General features: G+C 34.1%; 1 protein-coding gene across 6 annotated transcripts in view; it reads left to right on the top strand.

Annotated features, from left to right (window-relative positions):
- The window catches only part of DPH6 (diphthamine biosynthesis 6), a 214,355-nt gene that overhangs the window by 105,311 nt on the left and 90,915 nt on the right, over positions 1-18,129 (top strand). For all 6 annotated transcript variants that reach the window (XR_013162324.1, XR_013162325.1, XM_077127389.1 and 3 more), the window contains exons 4-5: positions 4,917-4,990; positions 8,538-8,656. Coding sequence is in view for 4 of the 6 variants with exons in the window: in XM_077127389.1 (XP_076983504.1) it covers positions 4,917-4,990; positions 8,538-8,656 (193 nt within the window). In the remaining 2 variants the exon portion in view is untranslated. The remainder of the gene's footprint in view (positions 1-4,916; positions 4,991-8,537; positions 8,657-18,129) is intronic.

Here is an 18,129-nt window from a genome sequence, read left to right as displayed (position 1 = left end):
CTCTAGAAAAAGGAATAAAAATAAAAAGCTCATATATCTCATACCTCTTACTCCTCCCTCTCAGTGACCCCTAGTATTTCAGTCTACCCATTTTTCCCCCTTATCCACCCCCCCCATTATTTGTTTGTTTACTGATCTTATTTTTTACTCATCTGTCCATTACTGTGGATAAAGAGAGCATCAGACACAAGGTTTTCATAACACATGGTCACACTGTAAAAGCTATATAGTTATACAGTCTTTTCAAGAATCAGAACTCCTGGCATACAGTTCCACAGTTTCAAGTAGTTCCCTCTAACCACTCTAATACACCATAAACTTAAAAAGGAGTGCATAAGAATAACCTCCAGGATAACCTCTTTGAAATCTCACACACATTGAAACTTTATTTTGTCTCATTTCTCTCTTCCTTTTAGTCAAGAAGCCTTTCTCAATCCCATGGTGCTGGTTCCCAGCTCATCCCCACGTTGCCAGAGAAATTTACATGGCTTCTTAGGCTTGGTAATATTACCTTGGTGAAAATCAATTGGCCGAGCCCTCAATCTTGGGTTTGTTCCTATGAAACTTATCCCTGGAAAGGATAGGCTAAGCCTACTTAAAATTAGGCCTAAGAGTCACCCCCAGAGAACCTCTTTTCTTGCTCAGATGTGGCCTCTCTCAGCCAACATGGCACAAAAACTCACTGCCCTCCCCCTCTCTACATGGGATATGACTCCCAGGGGTGTAAACCTCGCTGGCAGTGTGGAACAGAAATCCTAGAATGAGCTGGGACTCAGCATCAAGGGATTGAGAAAACCTTCTTGACCAAAAGGGGGAAGAGAGGAATGAGACAAAATAAAGGGTCAGTGGCTGAAAGATTTCAAACAGAGTTGAGAGGTTATCCTGGAGGTTATTTTTATTCATTATATAGAGATCCCCTTTTTAGTTTAAGGTGTATTAGAGAGGCTAGAGGAAAGTGCCTAAAACTGTAGAGCTGTATTCCAGTAGCCATGTGCTTTTAGTATGATTGTATAATGATATAGCTTTCACAGTGTGATTGTGAGATTGTGAAAACCTTGTGTCTGATGCTCCTTTTATCTACGGTATGGATAGATGAGTAAAAAATATGGATTAAAAATAAATAAATAATAGGGAGAACAAAGATTACAATAAATTGGGTAGATGGAAATACGTGTGGTTAATGAGAGGAAGGGGTAAGGGGCATGATATGTATGTGTTTCTTCTTTTTTCTTTTTATTTCTTTTTCTGGAGTGATGCAAATGTTCTAAGAAATGATCATGGTGATGAATATACAACTATGTGATGAAAAAAAAATTACCTTGGTGAGCACTGATGTATAGCCCTTCAGGCTAGAGCGTTGATTTTGACAACGTACCAAGAGGTTATCAGTGTCTCCGGTATAGACTAATACAAACCAAGCTCATATAAGACTAATGCATAAGCCAGAATGCCAAGACAATTAATTTATAATGTAGACATCTTGTGTTAAACAGATGAGAATGCTTTTTTGGATAGATTAGCATAATCTTTCTGAGTTGGAAAGTAACAAAGCAATCTAAATTGTAGTTTGAAGTTTTTAGTGAGCATAGGATTAAAGTATGGGAAGCTGGTTACATTTTGGCCAAACCTCTGGATCCCTACATTCCATAGTAACTGTTTTTGCAGCACAATCATGTTTATTTCAGCTATGGCACAAGCAATTTGAGTATCTTTATGCCAGCTCAGTGTGATATCTTTTATCCTAATAGTTATTCTCTCTTTGTTTCTCAGCTGACACTTCTATTGTTATCATTCTCCAGCTTTTGTTAATTTACTGATTTTTCTCTGAAAATGTTGTGTGTCAGAGTCTGAGCTTAGCTTTGTCTTTTCTTCAGAGGAGATGGATTATGTATTAGGTCTTTGTCTTTTAGAGGTTTGTTTTGCCTTTTTTCAAAGCTAGTAGTTCAGAATGATAAAGGAGTTCATAGAAGTCTTATTTCTGAATTGTTCAGGAGTCACTAGGTTGGAGAATTTGTTGGAATGGGCTGTTGAGAAGTGATAGATAATGAGCTTTGTCTGTTAAGTGAAAGCTGGACATTTATCCAGCAGCAGAGTAGTAGTAACAATAGTCATCTGTAGTAATAATAGTAGAAGTAGTAATAATAATAAGGAAAATATTTCCTGAGTGTTTGCTAGTTTCTGGATGCTCTTATTTACTTATTTTACTTAATCCTCACAATAAAACTAGAAAATAGGAACTATTACTATCCTCACTATGCTGGTTTAAAAGGATGTATGTCCCCTAGAAAAGCATGCTTTAATCAAAATCCCATTTCATAAAGGTAGAATAATCCCTGTTCAATACTGTATGTTTGAAACTGTAATCAGATCATCTCCCTTGATGATGTGATTTAGTCAAGAGTAGTTGTTAAGCTGAATTAGGTGATGACATGTCTCCACCCATTTGGGTGGGTCTTGAGAAGTTTTGGAGTCCTATAAAAGAGGAAACATTTTGGAGAAAGAGAGATTCAGAGAGAGGAGAGCAGAACAATATAGTCACGAGAAGCAGAATCCACCAGCCAGCAACCTTTGAGATGAAGAAGGAAAATGCCTCCCAGGGGGGAGCTTCATGAAACAGGAAGCCAGGAGAAGAAGCCAGCAGATGACGCCGTGTTCGCCATGTGCCCTTACACATGAGAGAGGAACCCTGACTGTGTTCACCATGTGCCTTTCCAGATGAGAGAGAAACTCTGACTGTGTTCACTATGTGCCTTCCCATTTGAGAAAGAAACCATGAACTTCATCTGCCTTCTTGAACCACAATATCTTTCCCTGAATGTCTTAGATTGGACATTTCTATAGACTTGTTTTAATTGGGACATTTTCTTGGCCTTGGAACTGTAAACTAGCAAATCATTAAATCTCCCTTTTTTAAAAGCCATTCTGTTTCTGGTATATTGCATTGCAGCAGCTAGCAAACTAGAACACTCATTTTATAGATGAGAAAACTGAGACAGAAATTTAATAATTTGTTCAAAATCACAGAGCTAGTAGTTGTAGGCTGACTTCTTAATGGGTAGTAATAATGATGATTGTTGAAGAAATAAAACTAATGATTTACATATAGTTCTATTATGAAGAACCGTTAGAATGTGTCTGGATATATGATTCTGGAGTGATCACTTAGGTATATCCAGATAGAAAATAGAAAGATGGAAGTAGAAAATTTCAGAGAATGCAGGTGAACTAAAAAGAATTAAATAGTAATTATCTTAGGATAGTAGTGAGAATTCAATGAAAATCATAGCACGTTAAGATATAATGGATGGATAATAAATGTCAGTTATTATTTTAATAGTGGTTAGATGTAGTTTAGGAAGAAAAACTTCAGTGCTCTTTTCTTTTGTTTCTATGATCTATAGAGAAACACATATACATTAAAAATGAACAATTTTATAGTATATGACTATAACTAAAATGCTGATCTTTTAACACGGCTGTTTTCTACTCTGTGATCTATGCCATATTTTCATTTAATCAGAAACTTTATACCCTGACTTTTTCTAATGACTTTTGGGAGAAGAAAATGCCTAAAAGGGTTATAGAATGAACATTTGAGCAACTGTTCTCAAAAGGTTGCTGAAATGGAAAAGTAAAGGAAATAGTTCTTTTCCTGAAAACTTATCTGATTAAAAAAGCACCATTTTAGTTTTGGGAGCTTTGAGCATTTGTTTGTCTATCATTTTGGTGGAGAAATTTTAAATTGGCTTAACCTCCAAAGGCATAAGAGATTCTTAGTGTCTTTTTATTTCTTATGCCTATATCCTTTTGATATAACACAGGGTTATATCATTATTTCTTGAAGTATTACTTTTGTTTTATGTGAAACTATTGTTTTTCTTTGTAGGCTTCATGGAAGTGATGAGAGATTTCCATATTTGGAAAGACCAAAGTTTTAATCATGAAGTTATCTCTCTGAAATAATTCTTTCTCTATCTCCATATACTAGAATTGATTTTCATTTACCTATTCGGAGAATTCCTACTTTGTTATTAGTAATTACCCCACGGTCACTTTCTTCATATGTCTATATTTTTCTTCTAGATAATAGTCCCCTAGTCTGTACCCGTATTTTGTGTTCTTCTTTCCTAACTGTATTATCATACTCCTTTACATTAACTCTCATCTTAGATCTGTCCTTCCAAATCCCCAAGTTGTCCATATCCATCTGTGCACTTGATTTTTTTTTTTAATCCATCCTTGCTTTGTATTATCTACAAACTTGATTGTACTTGAATTTGCATTCTCCTCCAGGTCATTAGTGAGTATGCTGCAAAAACTAGTCCTTATCACTGTGGGACTGTACTGGATACACTGCTGGATATTCTCAGCTGTAACTCTATTGATATAATTCATTGCTTCCTTCCTATCGTAGAATTCTTTATCCACTGTGCTATACTGTTATCCAGGTAATGCCTCCACTATCTCTGCTAAAATCCAGATAAAAATCATGTTATCTTTATCTACTTATGCCATTACTTAATTTTTTTTTGAAGTTACCCTTGAGTGGAAATAAATAGTCCATAAATAAGAATTTCTTTAAAATTTCCATCAAACATCAAGAAGACTTTAAAAATTTGTTAAGTGAGAATGTTTTTTGGAAGTGCTGCTAAAGTCTTTACTTTCTCCATGAAAATAGCCTCTAATTATTTGAGATTTTTAAGTAAAAGAGTAATATTTTCCCCATAGCTGAGAGGACAACTTGAATAATTGTGTGTATTTTCTTCCTAAGTGTTGATTATATTTTAAGTAACTTGCTCTGCTTGTAATTATAAATATCCTAGGTAAGCTACAGGATATTTATAATTTTCAGAACATGATATACCACCATGTGACTATTTATTTTTAAAGTTGTATGTTTTTTTCTTTATTTTCAGGAAAAAGAAGAAGTAGAGGGAGTATCAGTAGGTGCAATACTTTCTGACTATCAGCGTGTTCGAGTCGAAAATGTGTAAGAGAACATTAGTCGCATATTTTAAATATATATGTCTTAAGGATATGAATAAATGAAAATAATTATATCCAGATAATAAACAGGTGTGATATTCTACTGTAACAAAATTCCCACATTATACTTTTTTTTGCCCTCAGAGTACACATGAAAAAACTCTTAATTATTAAAAGGAAAAAAATAAATTTTTATAATAAATATTGAGACAGACATTTAAAAAGTTAGAGGTGTCACCTTGAATATCTCTTTATATGATTCAGTATTCCTGTTAATCTTTTTAAGTCTTCACCTACAATAAGAATCAAAAGGTAAAAGAAGGAAAGCCCTAATATTTTAAAGAAAAAAAATGCTTATCAAAGGATTCTCCTTTTCTTTGGTCCATAGAATTTAAGTTTTGCCAAAAATATTGTTTTGATTGAAATGTATAGAGAACCATTCAACTTTCAAGGAATTTAGTAGATTCTTCCCCCATTTCATCCTCCCAACTGTCCCCCTTAAGAATTTAGTGCTGATAAAACATTTAGTCTGTATGTACAAACACTGAAATTGATCCATTTTCCAGAATCATAAGGACAAATAATATTGATTATTTAATATTTGGCTTTGCAGAGCCCCACCTGAATGAATTTGTTTTTTAAAATTTATTATTTAGATAAAATATTGTACTGAGACTTTATATGTAGTAATATTAGCAAATAAGAAAATATGGACTCCAGTATTAACCCTGAATGCAATTTGATCTGGGAATAACTGATTTTTGCCATTCAAAAGGGTAAATGAAAATGAGCTAAGAGTTGTATTTATTGAATAACAACATATTCTTAGCAAAGAAACATTCTTATTATTCTCATTAAAAATCTGTATATTGATTGACTGAAAATTTGTTTTATTTTTTATTATATTTATTACCTAATTCCACAGTGGATTCAACAGTTAAAAAAATAAATGATTTTAAAAGCAAATGAAGAGGAAGCAGGGTAAAGCATAGTTAAGTAAAGGGAAATATAAGGATCTCACAGTTTGGCGGTATTTGGGAATATCTGAACAATGAAGGGTGGCACTCAAAGAGGAGGACAAGGTCAAGTATGTGTGTTTTGAAAAAGCTTTCCTTCATTCTACCTACCTACAATTGTGAGCTACTGATCTACAGATGGAGATGGTCTGCATATCCCTTAAGTCGTACTTTAGAAATAATATTTTCTCAACAAGTTTTGATTGACAATGTGTTTAAGGTCATATCTTTGAGAATTATTTAGTCTACAGATCTTTGTAATGATGGGTAGCCACATGGTTTATTGGGTAGCCAAACTGCAAGTTAGGCTTAAATCTATTTATGAAAGTTTAAAATACCAGATTAGGATGTGCTTCTGTTTAAGAAGCTTCTTTATCTCTGTATGGAAGAAGGGCCCATGTCAAACTCATGGATAGAGGCAAGGTTTTTTTCAAAAGTCTAAGTCTAAGGTGTACTTCACTGCATGGGTTGAGATGCCAAAGTTTTATTCCATAGGGCATAGCCGCAATAATTTTATCCTTGAAGATTTTTAAAGTCATATTATTTGTAGTCCTTTGGTTTACAAATTCAGTTTGGAGTAGTCCACCCTAATTTGTAGTTTATGTTACAGCATTATATTTTCAAAATATAGAGTATTTGATAGTAAATGCAGCAGTGATTTATAGAAGTTTATTTGAGCCATGATATTTTGAATGGTTGTAAACTGAAATGGGAAAAGACGTTTGATTTGATTCAATAATTCATTAGTCAAATGATTAAAATGACTAATGGATATCAAAGCAACAGCTGAGAATTTTACAATAGGGATAGTAAAGAATAAAGCTTTTTTTTAATTAAAAGAATCTTAGTAGCTAAAAATGGTATAGAGGTAAGTTTGACTAGTAGGCATTAAGCATTGATGAAAGAACAACAGTAACCTTAATGCTTATGTTACATGGGTAGTTTACATTTTCTTATCTTTGCATTTATTAGCATTGTTTTAGATACTCTAGGACATACAAAGGAGAATCTTGTTTAACAGTTCTTTCAGGGAGGAATGTTTTGGTTACTTTGAAAGTACAGGTATATATACATGAAAAAAATACTCATATTTTTAAGGCCATGTTTGAGTAGGTGACTATACTTGTAGTGCATTCAGTAAGTACTGGGATTCCCTGATATATATTTGTATGTATTTATGTATATCTGTATATATATATATATATATATGCATATCAGTGTGGGCCTCAGTAGTCAACCAGTGACTTTACAGATACTAGGGTTGACAGTTTTAGAGTTATGTTCTTGGCTGTAAATTTGATGTCAACCAGTTACTGTTCAACTTGGGCAAGTCATTTGCTTTGACCAACATTTGATAATATACTATATTCTTTATCTATTTACTCTTAATTGTTTAATCAGTTATTGTTCTCTCTGAGAAAATATTTGAGCAAAGGCATAAAAGAAGAGGAAGATAGGGAGCTTACTTTGTATATTAGGCAAGAGAAAGCAGGCAGAGGTGGCAGGTTGGAATGAGGGGCAAGTAGTAGGAGAAGAGGTGTGAAAGTGAACCAGAGGCAATACGCAATTCTGTAGGTCCACTGAAAGTACTTTTATGTGGAGTGACTCAAGGCCACTGGAAGGTTTTAAACAGAAGAATTTCACAATCTGTATTAAATTTGAAGGATTACACTGCTGCTGTGTTGAAAATGGACTTTAAAGGGGCAAGGAAGGAAGCAGGGAATGAAGATAGGAGGATATTGATTTGAGAGATGATGGTAGCTCAGACCAGGGTGTTAGTGGTGTTGGCAAACAGTGATTGGATTAGTTGTGAGGTATGGGAAGAGGAATAAAGAATGACTTCACTCTCTAATCTTTTAAACTTCTCAAGAACTTTAAAAAGAAATATTTTTGTCCGTACTTGTGGATTTGGAAGGTTTAGTTAAGTTGACAAAGCCAGACAACTAGTGAGTAGCGGAATCAGGTTTCAAACCCAATTTGTCTTGGTTCCAAAGCCCACATTCTTCCTACTGCTCCAACAAAACAAAGTATTTAGCATAGTGTGTACAACTTATGTTATTAATAAGTTGTATTTTTTGTCATTATTCTCTTTTCATTCAGTGTATTAAAAATGATTTCAATAATCATGGCTATTATAAATTTATCAATATATAGCTATTTTATTAGAATAAATGTATTTACCTATTTTGCCTATGTTTCACACTTTTAATACCCAAGAAAGTTCTAAAAAATGAGAATAATCATCTGTTGGCATTTGGAAACTCTTTTGCATAGACTTCTAAACTTAAAGTCTTACTAAAATTAATATTTCTAATCTTCCCAGAGATTTTGTTTTTATCTGTTTATGCACAGCCTGTGGAAATCAAATGTTTATGTTGTATATATAAACTTCATTATGCAAAACAAGTTTTTTATGGCATTTTAATTGCTACAACCCTTGAGAGATACATTATGTTTAAAAATCAAAGTAATTGCTATAGATTCAAATATAGGACATTAAGATAACATCAGGTTTTTTTTCTTTTTCTTTTGTAGGTGTAAAAGACTTAATCTCCAGCCTTTAGCTTACCTTTGGAGGAGAAACCAGGAAGATTTGCTGCGAGAGATGATATCATCTAACATTCAAGCAGTGATCATCAAAGTTGCAGCTTTGGGTATGTAACCAGACTTTCAAGGATGCTGTCTGTTACAACAAAGATAATCTTACTTGACTAATAAGCAGTTACAACAAAAAAGGAAAGATGGTTTAAAATGTAAAAGTGGAAACTCTGTGTGGAGTCACAACCTGAAGAAATTGAGTAGGCAAAATATGTAAAGAGGAAGTTTTAAAATGTACTTTTGACCATTTACCAAAGCAATTAATAGAGTCTCTTATTTATATATTATTTATTTATTTATTTTAAGACAACTTACTCTAAAACTAATAATATATTATTGTCCTTCAATTTTAATTCTTCTTATAGGATTTGGAATTCAGATATAGGAAGTAGGAAATATAGGTTGATTTTTGTTTTTCAGCTTTAAAAAAATCTGTTTTTGATAACACACATTACTTTCCTCTTTTTAAAGAAATTTTAAAGTATTTCATAAATTAAAAGTTTGATTTTTTTTGTGCTATCATAATAAAACAGGGTAGTGGACTTTTGTGGTAAGTGATGTGGAAATCATGTTTAAGAGAATATCATTTGGTCTTAGCATAGATGGAGCAAGGAGGTAGTAATCTGATTCAAATATGGCTATTACATGTATGCAAATTTAATTTTTTTTTGTATTTTCATAATTTTACTCATTTTCGAGACACCATAGGGTTTGAACCCAAAACAATTATTTCATAAACCTGTTATAGAAAATGTCTTGAAGCCTCAAGGTTCCTAAAGCCTAAATCATTTACCTCATTTGAGAGTGTTTACCTTGCTGATCTCTGAAATAATGCCTCAAGCTGTGGAAGACTACAGATAAATTCATATTAAAAGATATTATGCAAAATCCCATAATATCTCTCCTTAAAAATCATCAGTCTACTCTCTTCTATACCAGTTGAGGTGAGGTCTTTAATGAAAAGCCTTATTTAGAGAACCTGAAATTGATCTCCTTAGCTATAAAAAAGTAAAAGGTTGAGGGGGAGTCATGTTCTCATTTTAGAGAAAAGGTTACTCAGCAACAATCATGAGTGAAGTTCTCACTATAGACACTGTGCTGGTTTGAATCTGTTAGGTACCCCCAGAAAAGACTGTATTCTTTAATACAATCTTGCGGATTGGGTGCAACCTTTTGACTGGATTGTTTCCATGGTGATGTGACCCTGTCCATTCAAGGTGGGTTTTACTCCTTTAAGAGAGAAACATTTTGAAGAGAGCTCATGGAGATAGAGAGCTTAGAAAGAAAATGCCCCAAGAGAAACTGAGAGAGAAAGATATGCCCACAGACATTTTGGAAACAGCTATTGACAACCAGAACCAGGAGAGAAGGGCCAGCAAATGTTGCCATGTGCTTTTTCAGGTGACAAGAGGAACCCCAGATGCCAGCAAGAAGGCATCTTTCTCTTGATGCCTTAATTTGGACATTTTCATGAGTTTAGAACTAAATTTGTAACTAATAATTCCCCATTGAAAATGCCAACCCATTTCTGGTATATTGTATTCCAGTAGTGTTTCTAGTTTTCTAGCTGCCAGAATGTAATATACCAGGGACAGAATGGCTTTTAAAAGGGAAATTTAATAAGTTGCTAGTTTACAGTTCTAAGGCCAAGAAAATGTCCCAATTAAAGCAAGTCTATAGAAATGTCACATCTAAGGCATCCAGGGAAAGATACTTTGGTTCAAGAAGGCCGATGAAGTTCAGGGTCTTTCTCTCAAGTGAGAAGGCACACAGCAAACAGGGTCAGTGTTTCTCTCAGCTGGAAGGGCACATCGTGAACACGGTCATGGTTTCTCTCTCATCTGGAAAGGCATGTGGTGAACAGGACATCATCTGTTAGCTTTCTCTCTTGGCTTCCCTTTACGGAGCTCCCCAGGAGGTGTTTTCCTTCATCTCCAAAGGTCGCTGGCTGGTGGACTCTGCTTCGTGGTGCTACAGCATTCTCTGCTCTCTATGAATCCCCTGGCTTTCTCTCTTGTCGTTCTCTTTTGTAGGATTCCAGTAAACTAATCAAGACCCACCCAAATGGGTGGAGACACATCTCCCCTAATTCAGTTTAACAACCACTCTTGATTGAGTCACAGCTCCAGGGAGATGATTTAATTATAGTTTCAAACATACAGCACTGAATAGGGGTTATAAGAAACAGCTGCCTTTACTAAATGGAATTAGGATTAAAATATGACTTTTCTCTAGGGTACATACATCCTTTCAAAATGGCACAAGTAGCTTTAGCAAACTGAAACAGATTTATTTGTCATATGAGTTTCTATGCGAATCTACAGAACACAGCTCTCGTTCTTACTCTTGTTCTCTCCTGGATTTTCTAAGATTGCATGGTTTTGCAGTGAAGTTTAAATAACACCTCAATGGAAGGTCCATATACTGTCCATTTTACTACCAGAGAATGAAATGAATTTTGACCCAGCAAGATAACCTGCCTCTTTGGAAAGGCGGAGCCATAGAGTTTAACTTCACTGCCACTGTTAAAATAGTATGCAATAGATATTCCTTGTCCCTTCATTTAATTGTATCTATGTTTCTGTGTGTTAGAAATGGTGATTAGCTGTATTAAACATTTGAGTAAAATATAAAATTAATTTGTTGCAGCATCTCAATGACAAAAATATGAATGTTTTAACATTACAGCATATGGTTTTTATTGATTACCTATGGATGTGCAAAGATGAAAGTGATTCTAAAGAACAGTTTAAAGATAGATCTATTAAATGGCACATTCTTTCTAAAGATATAGAATCATAAATATAGGTCTTCAAGCTTCTCCCCCCTCCCCCCATTTAAAATTGTCAGGAAAGTTTTTAAGGAAAAAATGAGACTATAGGACCTTTCCGTGGAAGAAGGGGTCCAATAGAATTTTGTGGCATAGAGTAATTTTGTAACAGAAAATGGTCAGTTCTACATGAATATATAAATTATATTATATAGCCTTTGTGTCTCACAGTCATCAGCGAACTCATGAAATTTTCACATTAATAGCTTGTTTAAAGGAGTTTCTACTGTAATTTAGACTTGGTTAAATAAAAAAAATTTTGCTTGTTGAATTTTAAGAATAATCCTGTCTTTCAGAATTATTCATTTTAATTGTATGGGTATTGCATGAAAGCAGTCTTGTTATGTAATGTTCAATCTCCATAGGTAAAGAAAAGATTCGATTTTTTTTTCTGTTCTCCCTCTCGCCATCCCACTCACATTCCCACAGATACACACTAAAGTGAGAACTGGTCCTATTAGCTCCATTTTTTATTTTATATGTATATATGTACTTATAGAAATACCGTGATTGTTTGTGGTTTTTTAAATATTACATAAATGCTATCTTACTCTGTGTATCGAACTAGAACTTGGCTTTTTACTCAACAGATTTTACTCCATATGAATAAATGTATAGCTACCTCATGTTTTGACTGTTTTTTAAATAACCTTTCCTTGACATATAACATAAATCCAAAAACTGAACAAATCTTGAGTGTACAACTTCATGGATTTTCACAAAATGAATATACTTATGAATCAACACCTAAATCTATATAGAAAACCTCACTAATGCCCAGAAGCTCCCTCTCAATCCCTCCTAGTCAGTGTTTGCCTTCCTTAAAGTTAACAGCCCTCTTGACATCTAAAGCCATGGATCAGTTTTTTCTGTTTTTGAATTTTATACAAATGGAATCATGCAGTGTATTCTCTATTCTATCTGGCTTCTTTGGCTGAATATTATGTTTATGAGATTCATCCACATCATTGAATGAAGTAATATTGGGTTCATTCTCATTGTTATCAGTGTTCCATTATATGAATATACCACATTGTAATTGCCCATTCTATGACTGATGACATACAGGTAGTTTCCAGTTTGGGATTATTAGAAATAGTGCCACTATGGCCATATGTGGTCATCTTGTATATCTTCCAGGCTAGACCTAGAACATTCGGTGAGAAATCACATATGTATATACATGTACATATACCCTATATATATTGTTGTATACATACGTGTATATGTATATTTGAATATTATACCTCATGAGTTCGTATTTTCAGATCAAATACAGGACTATATAAGGACTATAATAATTCTATAATCCATCTATGTCTCTTTCCTTCTACAATGAAGAGGACATGGGAGATGTCATCATTAAAAACCCTGTCATTTTGGGGAAGGTAAATACTAAGTAGCAGGTCTGGGATCCATTCTTTTCAGTAATTGGGATAAGCTTCCTGGGAAGAAAGAAAAAATAACCCATATAATCTCTTCATAATTCTAGTGACAGACCTCCCCCAAAACACTCATGGTATTTACTAGGGGGAAAGAGTCCGTTACACCGAATTCCTTCTAGCAGGATATATCTGCTAGCCATGATTGCTATTACTTTTAATAAACAATCCTGGAATCTTAGGATTTGGGGACATGACTTCCAGGAAAAGTTATGTAAGATATAGAACTAACTGAATATGAAATGGAGTTTCATGATAGAGATAAGTTATGTGAACTGTATACATTGCTATGAGATTTTACATGTTAACCTGGGTCAGAGAATATCCAGTCCGGTGAGAAAGGACCAGAGGGCTGCACTGGTTGGACCTCTTGGACCTACCTGTTTCACCTAGTACTCTTGATTGGTTGTATCCTTTAAATTATTAATAAAGCTTGATATCAGTTAAGTTCTATATTTTATCTGACTTGACAGTCCAATTTTTTGTTTTTGCAGATTAGTCTAGTTAAGGGATTGTTTTTCAGACACATAGATATAATGGCATTTTGGGGAAAGACAAATGAGAATGCATGATGAGGACTTAGCTGCTGTTAACAACCTTGATAAAACTAGGATCCTTAAAAAAAAAAAGGAAGAAAAACACAGATCAGTTTTACCCATTGATGGAAAATCTGCTTCTTGAGAGATACATTTGTTTACAAAACAATTAAGTTAAGACTGTTACTCACTAGAAAAAACCATACAAATAACTTGAGGCCAAGGTCAGGTAATTACTAAATGCTAAGATATTTTGTTTAAGAGTTAGGGCACTTTCTAGAAAAATATCGGCAGAGGTCTGAGGAATATTTATTGACATGGAGTCTTAGAATTTAATCAGGGTGCTGCATTACTCTTCTAGACATTGTTCAATGGAAAAGATTATTTATATTGAATAAATGGTATGATAGTACATTCTGGATGCTTCTGAATGGTTTGACAAGGAACCTGCTGCTGGTGGATTAACACTGTAATTTAACAGTCTTATCCGCTGAAAAGTAACTACTTTACTCCCTACGACACGCGTAGAATACCAATAAACAAGGGGTTCAGAGATTAAGGATTTTGGCAAAGTCATATTCCTCATTTAGGAATCCTTTTGCTTTTATTCATAAAGTTGTCACAAAGAAGTTTTGAATTTAAGAACTGATCAAAAATAAGCATTTATAGAGGGTTATAATAAAGGTAGTCTGACAAGACCCTTATGATTTAATTTAGATAATCTTAAAAGTTTCTTCAGCTAGAACAATTACAGGCTGAAGCCATTGGCAGAAACTGGATAAGGCTATTCAGTGGAAACCTTCTGAATTTGGGACTTAAAAGCTACCTAAAGGTGCTCATGATAGCCCCTTTGAGAGACAGTTGCAAGCTTATCGCTAGATCCTCGTTAAAGCAGCCTACCACAGAAGCAGGAAATACCAGTCAAATCTTGGGTAATGATAAAAAAGATATTTGAATAGTAAGGAAGGATCAGTAGGATAAACTACTTCATTAATAAAGTGAAAATGACATATCTATAGCATACTATGGAGGTGATAGGGGATATTCAGGTTGGGTTACCTAATGTATAAGCAGTTACTTCACAACCTATAAGGCCAATGATAGAACCCTTGGGGATATCCCTAAGTCTTGGTTGTGTGATCTGAACCCTATGATCTTTTTTAACTACGACAAAGCACACTGTTTGGTTCATTATGGGAGTTCAAGCATTGAGGGCTGCATTGCTGTTTGAAAATCAGCATTAACATAGCCTGAAGTTGTTAAAATTTTAATGGAAGAAACAGAAGCAAACCTACACAAAGTCTATTGAGCAATGGAAGAGTTAGGCTGTTATCCTCAGGAAAGTGTATATTCATACATTCTTAGACTGTAGTCAGTGGTTTTGTAATATGGCTGGACAAATATGCCCTAGATGGTTTAGTCAGATCCTTGTAGGTAGTTACCTGGGTTCATGAATGAGATGGCATGGGTAAGGTTCAGGGGTTGACACATTCTCCTTGCAGATGATGAAATTGCTGATGTGACAAGAAATTGCATCCAATGGCAGCAAGAAAGAATTGCTTGAAGATGGCTATGGGTGGGGACTTCTATTTTCAGTCATGATGGAATAATAGAAACATTAAAAATAAAAATTCCAAAGAACATACTGATAATCAAATTGCTGAATATAAGTAGGATAATGAGAAAATTTTAAAAGCAGCTGAGAAAAGATTTATTATATATAGGAATAAAGGTAAGAATGACAGCAGACTTTGTTTCAGAAGCTATACAAACTTGAAAACCATGAAGAGACAGTCTTTAAAGTACTGAAAGACAGTAAAAGTCAACCCAGAATTCTATGTACAGTAGAAATAACTTTCAAAAATGAAAGAAAAATGAAGTAATATTTAAGAAAGTTCTTTGGTCAGAAGGAAAATAATAATTGATGGAAACTGTACAAGGGGATAAAGAACAATGTAAATGGTAAATATAAGAGAAAAATATAGAATCTATTCTCAGGTTTTGAATCTCTTTAAAAGCTTATATTAGATAATTCTATACAAATATAATGTTTGTGGGATTTAAAACATGGAAAGTAAAATATAAAACTACAATAGTATAAATGACAGGAGGGGAAAATAAAAGTATAATATAACGTGTAAGATTCTTATATGGATGTAGTATGATATATAAACAAAGACTATGATAACTCAAGATGTGTAGCAAACTATAAAAGAACAACTAAAAAATGAAACATGGGGCATAACTAATCAGCCAATATTGGAGAATAAATCAAATCTTGTAAAATTATACAAAATAGGGCAAGAAAAGAATAAAAAAGGAAACACAGAACAGATGGGACAAATAGAAAATAAAAAGCAAGATGGTAGATTTCAACCTGTCCATTTTGATAATTACATTAAATGTAAATGTATACTCCTAATTAAAAGAAAGGTATATTAAAATTGGGTTTTATAAACAAAAAGTCAAGACCAAAGCATTTGTTCTCCATAAGAAATCCATTGTAACTGTAAACACAGACAGGTTAAAAATGAAAGAATCAGGGGCAGGTCATGGGGGCTCAGCAGGTAGAATTCTCACCTGCCATGCTAGAGACCCAGGTTTGATTCCTGGTGCTTGCCCATGCAAAAAAAAAAAAAAAAAAAAAAAAAAAAACACTGAAAGAATGGGAAAAGATATTGCATGATAACACTAATTAAAATAAAGCTAAAGTGGTTATTTTAACATTAGACAAAGCAACTGGTAGAACAAGGAACAGTATTAGGCGTAAAGAGGAACATTTCTTGATGAAAGTGTTAATTTATTAAGAGAACATAACAATCTAAAGTTTTCACACCAGTAACACTGCTTCAAACTATAAGATGAAAAATTGCTACAAGGAAAAATAGACAAATCCACAATTATATTTGGAACTTTTATCACTTCTCTCGCAGCAATGGCTTTACAAGTAGACAAAAAATTATTATGGATATAGAAAATTTGAACAACGCTTCCAGCCACCTTGCCCTACTTGCTCCTTATAAAAGCCTCCATCCATCAACATCAAAATACATATTCTTTTTGTTTGTTTGTTTTTGGGGTGCATGGTCAGGAATCAAACCCTGTCTCCCACATGGAAGCAGGCATTCTAACCACTGAACTACCTGTGTACCCTCAAATTACATTTTCTTTTCAAGTGCATATGAACCATCACTAAGATAGATCATATTGTAGAACATAAACAAATCTCAATAGATGTACTATACTGAAATTATGCAAAGTATGTTTCTGACCAGAGATGGAAAATCCTCCACATTTTTGGAAATTAACCCACATAATTCTAAATAAACCACTGCTCAGAAAAGAGGTTACTAGAGAATTAGAAAGTATTTGAATTGAATGAAAATAAAGCACATCAGAATCTGTGGGATGCAGGTAAAGCTTTATATTATATGATTCAGTTTATATGAGATTGGGGGAAGGATGGACTGCAAAAATAGAAGGCAGAATGTAGTTGCCTCATGAATTTTTTGAGATGGTAGAAATGATCTCTATCATATTTGTAGTGGTGGTTACACATGCCTGTATATGTTTATCAAAACAAAAATGCCACATTTATAATTGAATTTTATCATGAAGTTTATTTTAAAAAAGGAAAAAGAATATGGTAGTGGATAAAATTTCCAAAGGACAAGCGCTGGCATACAGCTGTAAGTGAATTACATTGTGCCTCTACCAGTAGCCACAAAGGACTATAAATGGGCATTAGTTGGGATTGATGCCTATTCTACCCCAAGAAAGCAACATTAGAAAGTAAGTAAAGATTAAAATAGCCAACTTTTTATCACCTGGTCCCATTTTGATATCTTCTGCCCCGTGTGTACATTTCACTGCTACCAATTCTCATAAATGGACAAGAAATGTTTTATGGGCATACTGTATTTGTGATCCTTAAAGAAGTGGTGTCTGAAGGTAGATTGGCCAATTGAAACACTTTCTAATTAAATCAACTGGTTTAAAAGATTTTTAAGGATTTGCTAATTTTGTATTGGCATTGACTATGAAAGGAAGTAATGCCAGGACTCTACTGGGATGATTTCTAGGATTGGGAAATGGGAATGAGGTGATGGAAAGGAATACAAGTACACAACATTCCCATTTCACAATTTTTTATTTTGTTTTGTCTGATCTGGTGTTCCTAGGTCTAATTAAATTTACATGTCCCATTGGAAAATAATGTTATCAGTGCACAAGCCTCAGTATCAATATCATTAAATTTGTACATATTCATAAAGGCAGGGGTATGTCATAACTTCACCCCATTTGGCAAATTATGGCCTAACTGTAAACAGAGCTCCTTTACTAAGTGGCCTTTGATTCTTTACCTGCCAAATCCTGCAACCTTTGCCTGGGAGTGAATTCAAGAAGAAGTATTTGCAAGGGTGCTATTTTTACTGGTTCTGTGGGTTATAGTACATCTACTGAGACCCGAAGCCCAATCTATGGAGGAAAAGATATGGGTCAAAATAGGTCATAAGTGGCAAAGAAGATGGAAAGAAACTTAAAAATGGGTTACAGTTCTATAGAAGGGAGCATTCGGGTGACTTCCGTACCAATACCTCAGAGCCAGAGACTAACACTTTTACTTATCTCTCAGATCTAGTGGTAACTGAATGCTCGTGAACTCTAGACCTATTTTCTCCAGAGAAGGGAAATTGCTGATTTCCAAATTCCACCTAAAG

The sequence above is a fragment of the Tamandua tetradactyla genome, chromosome 14, assembly GCF_023851605.1.
Source record: "Tamandua tetradactyla isolate mTamTet1 chromosome 14, mTamTet1.pri, whole genome shotgun sequence".
Classification (NCBI taxonomy): domain Eukaryota; kingdom Metazoa; phylum Chordata; class Mammalia; order Pilosa; family Myrmecophagidae; genus Tamandua; species Tamandua tetradactyla.
This window is presented reverse-complemented; position numbering and strand designations above follow the sequence as displayed.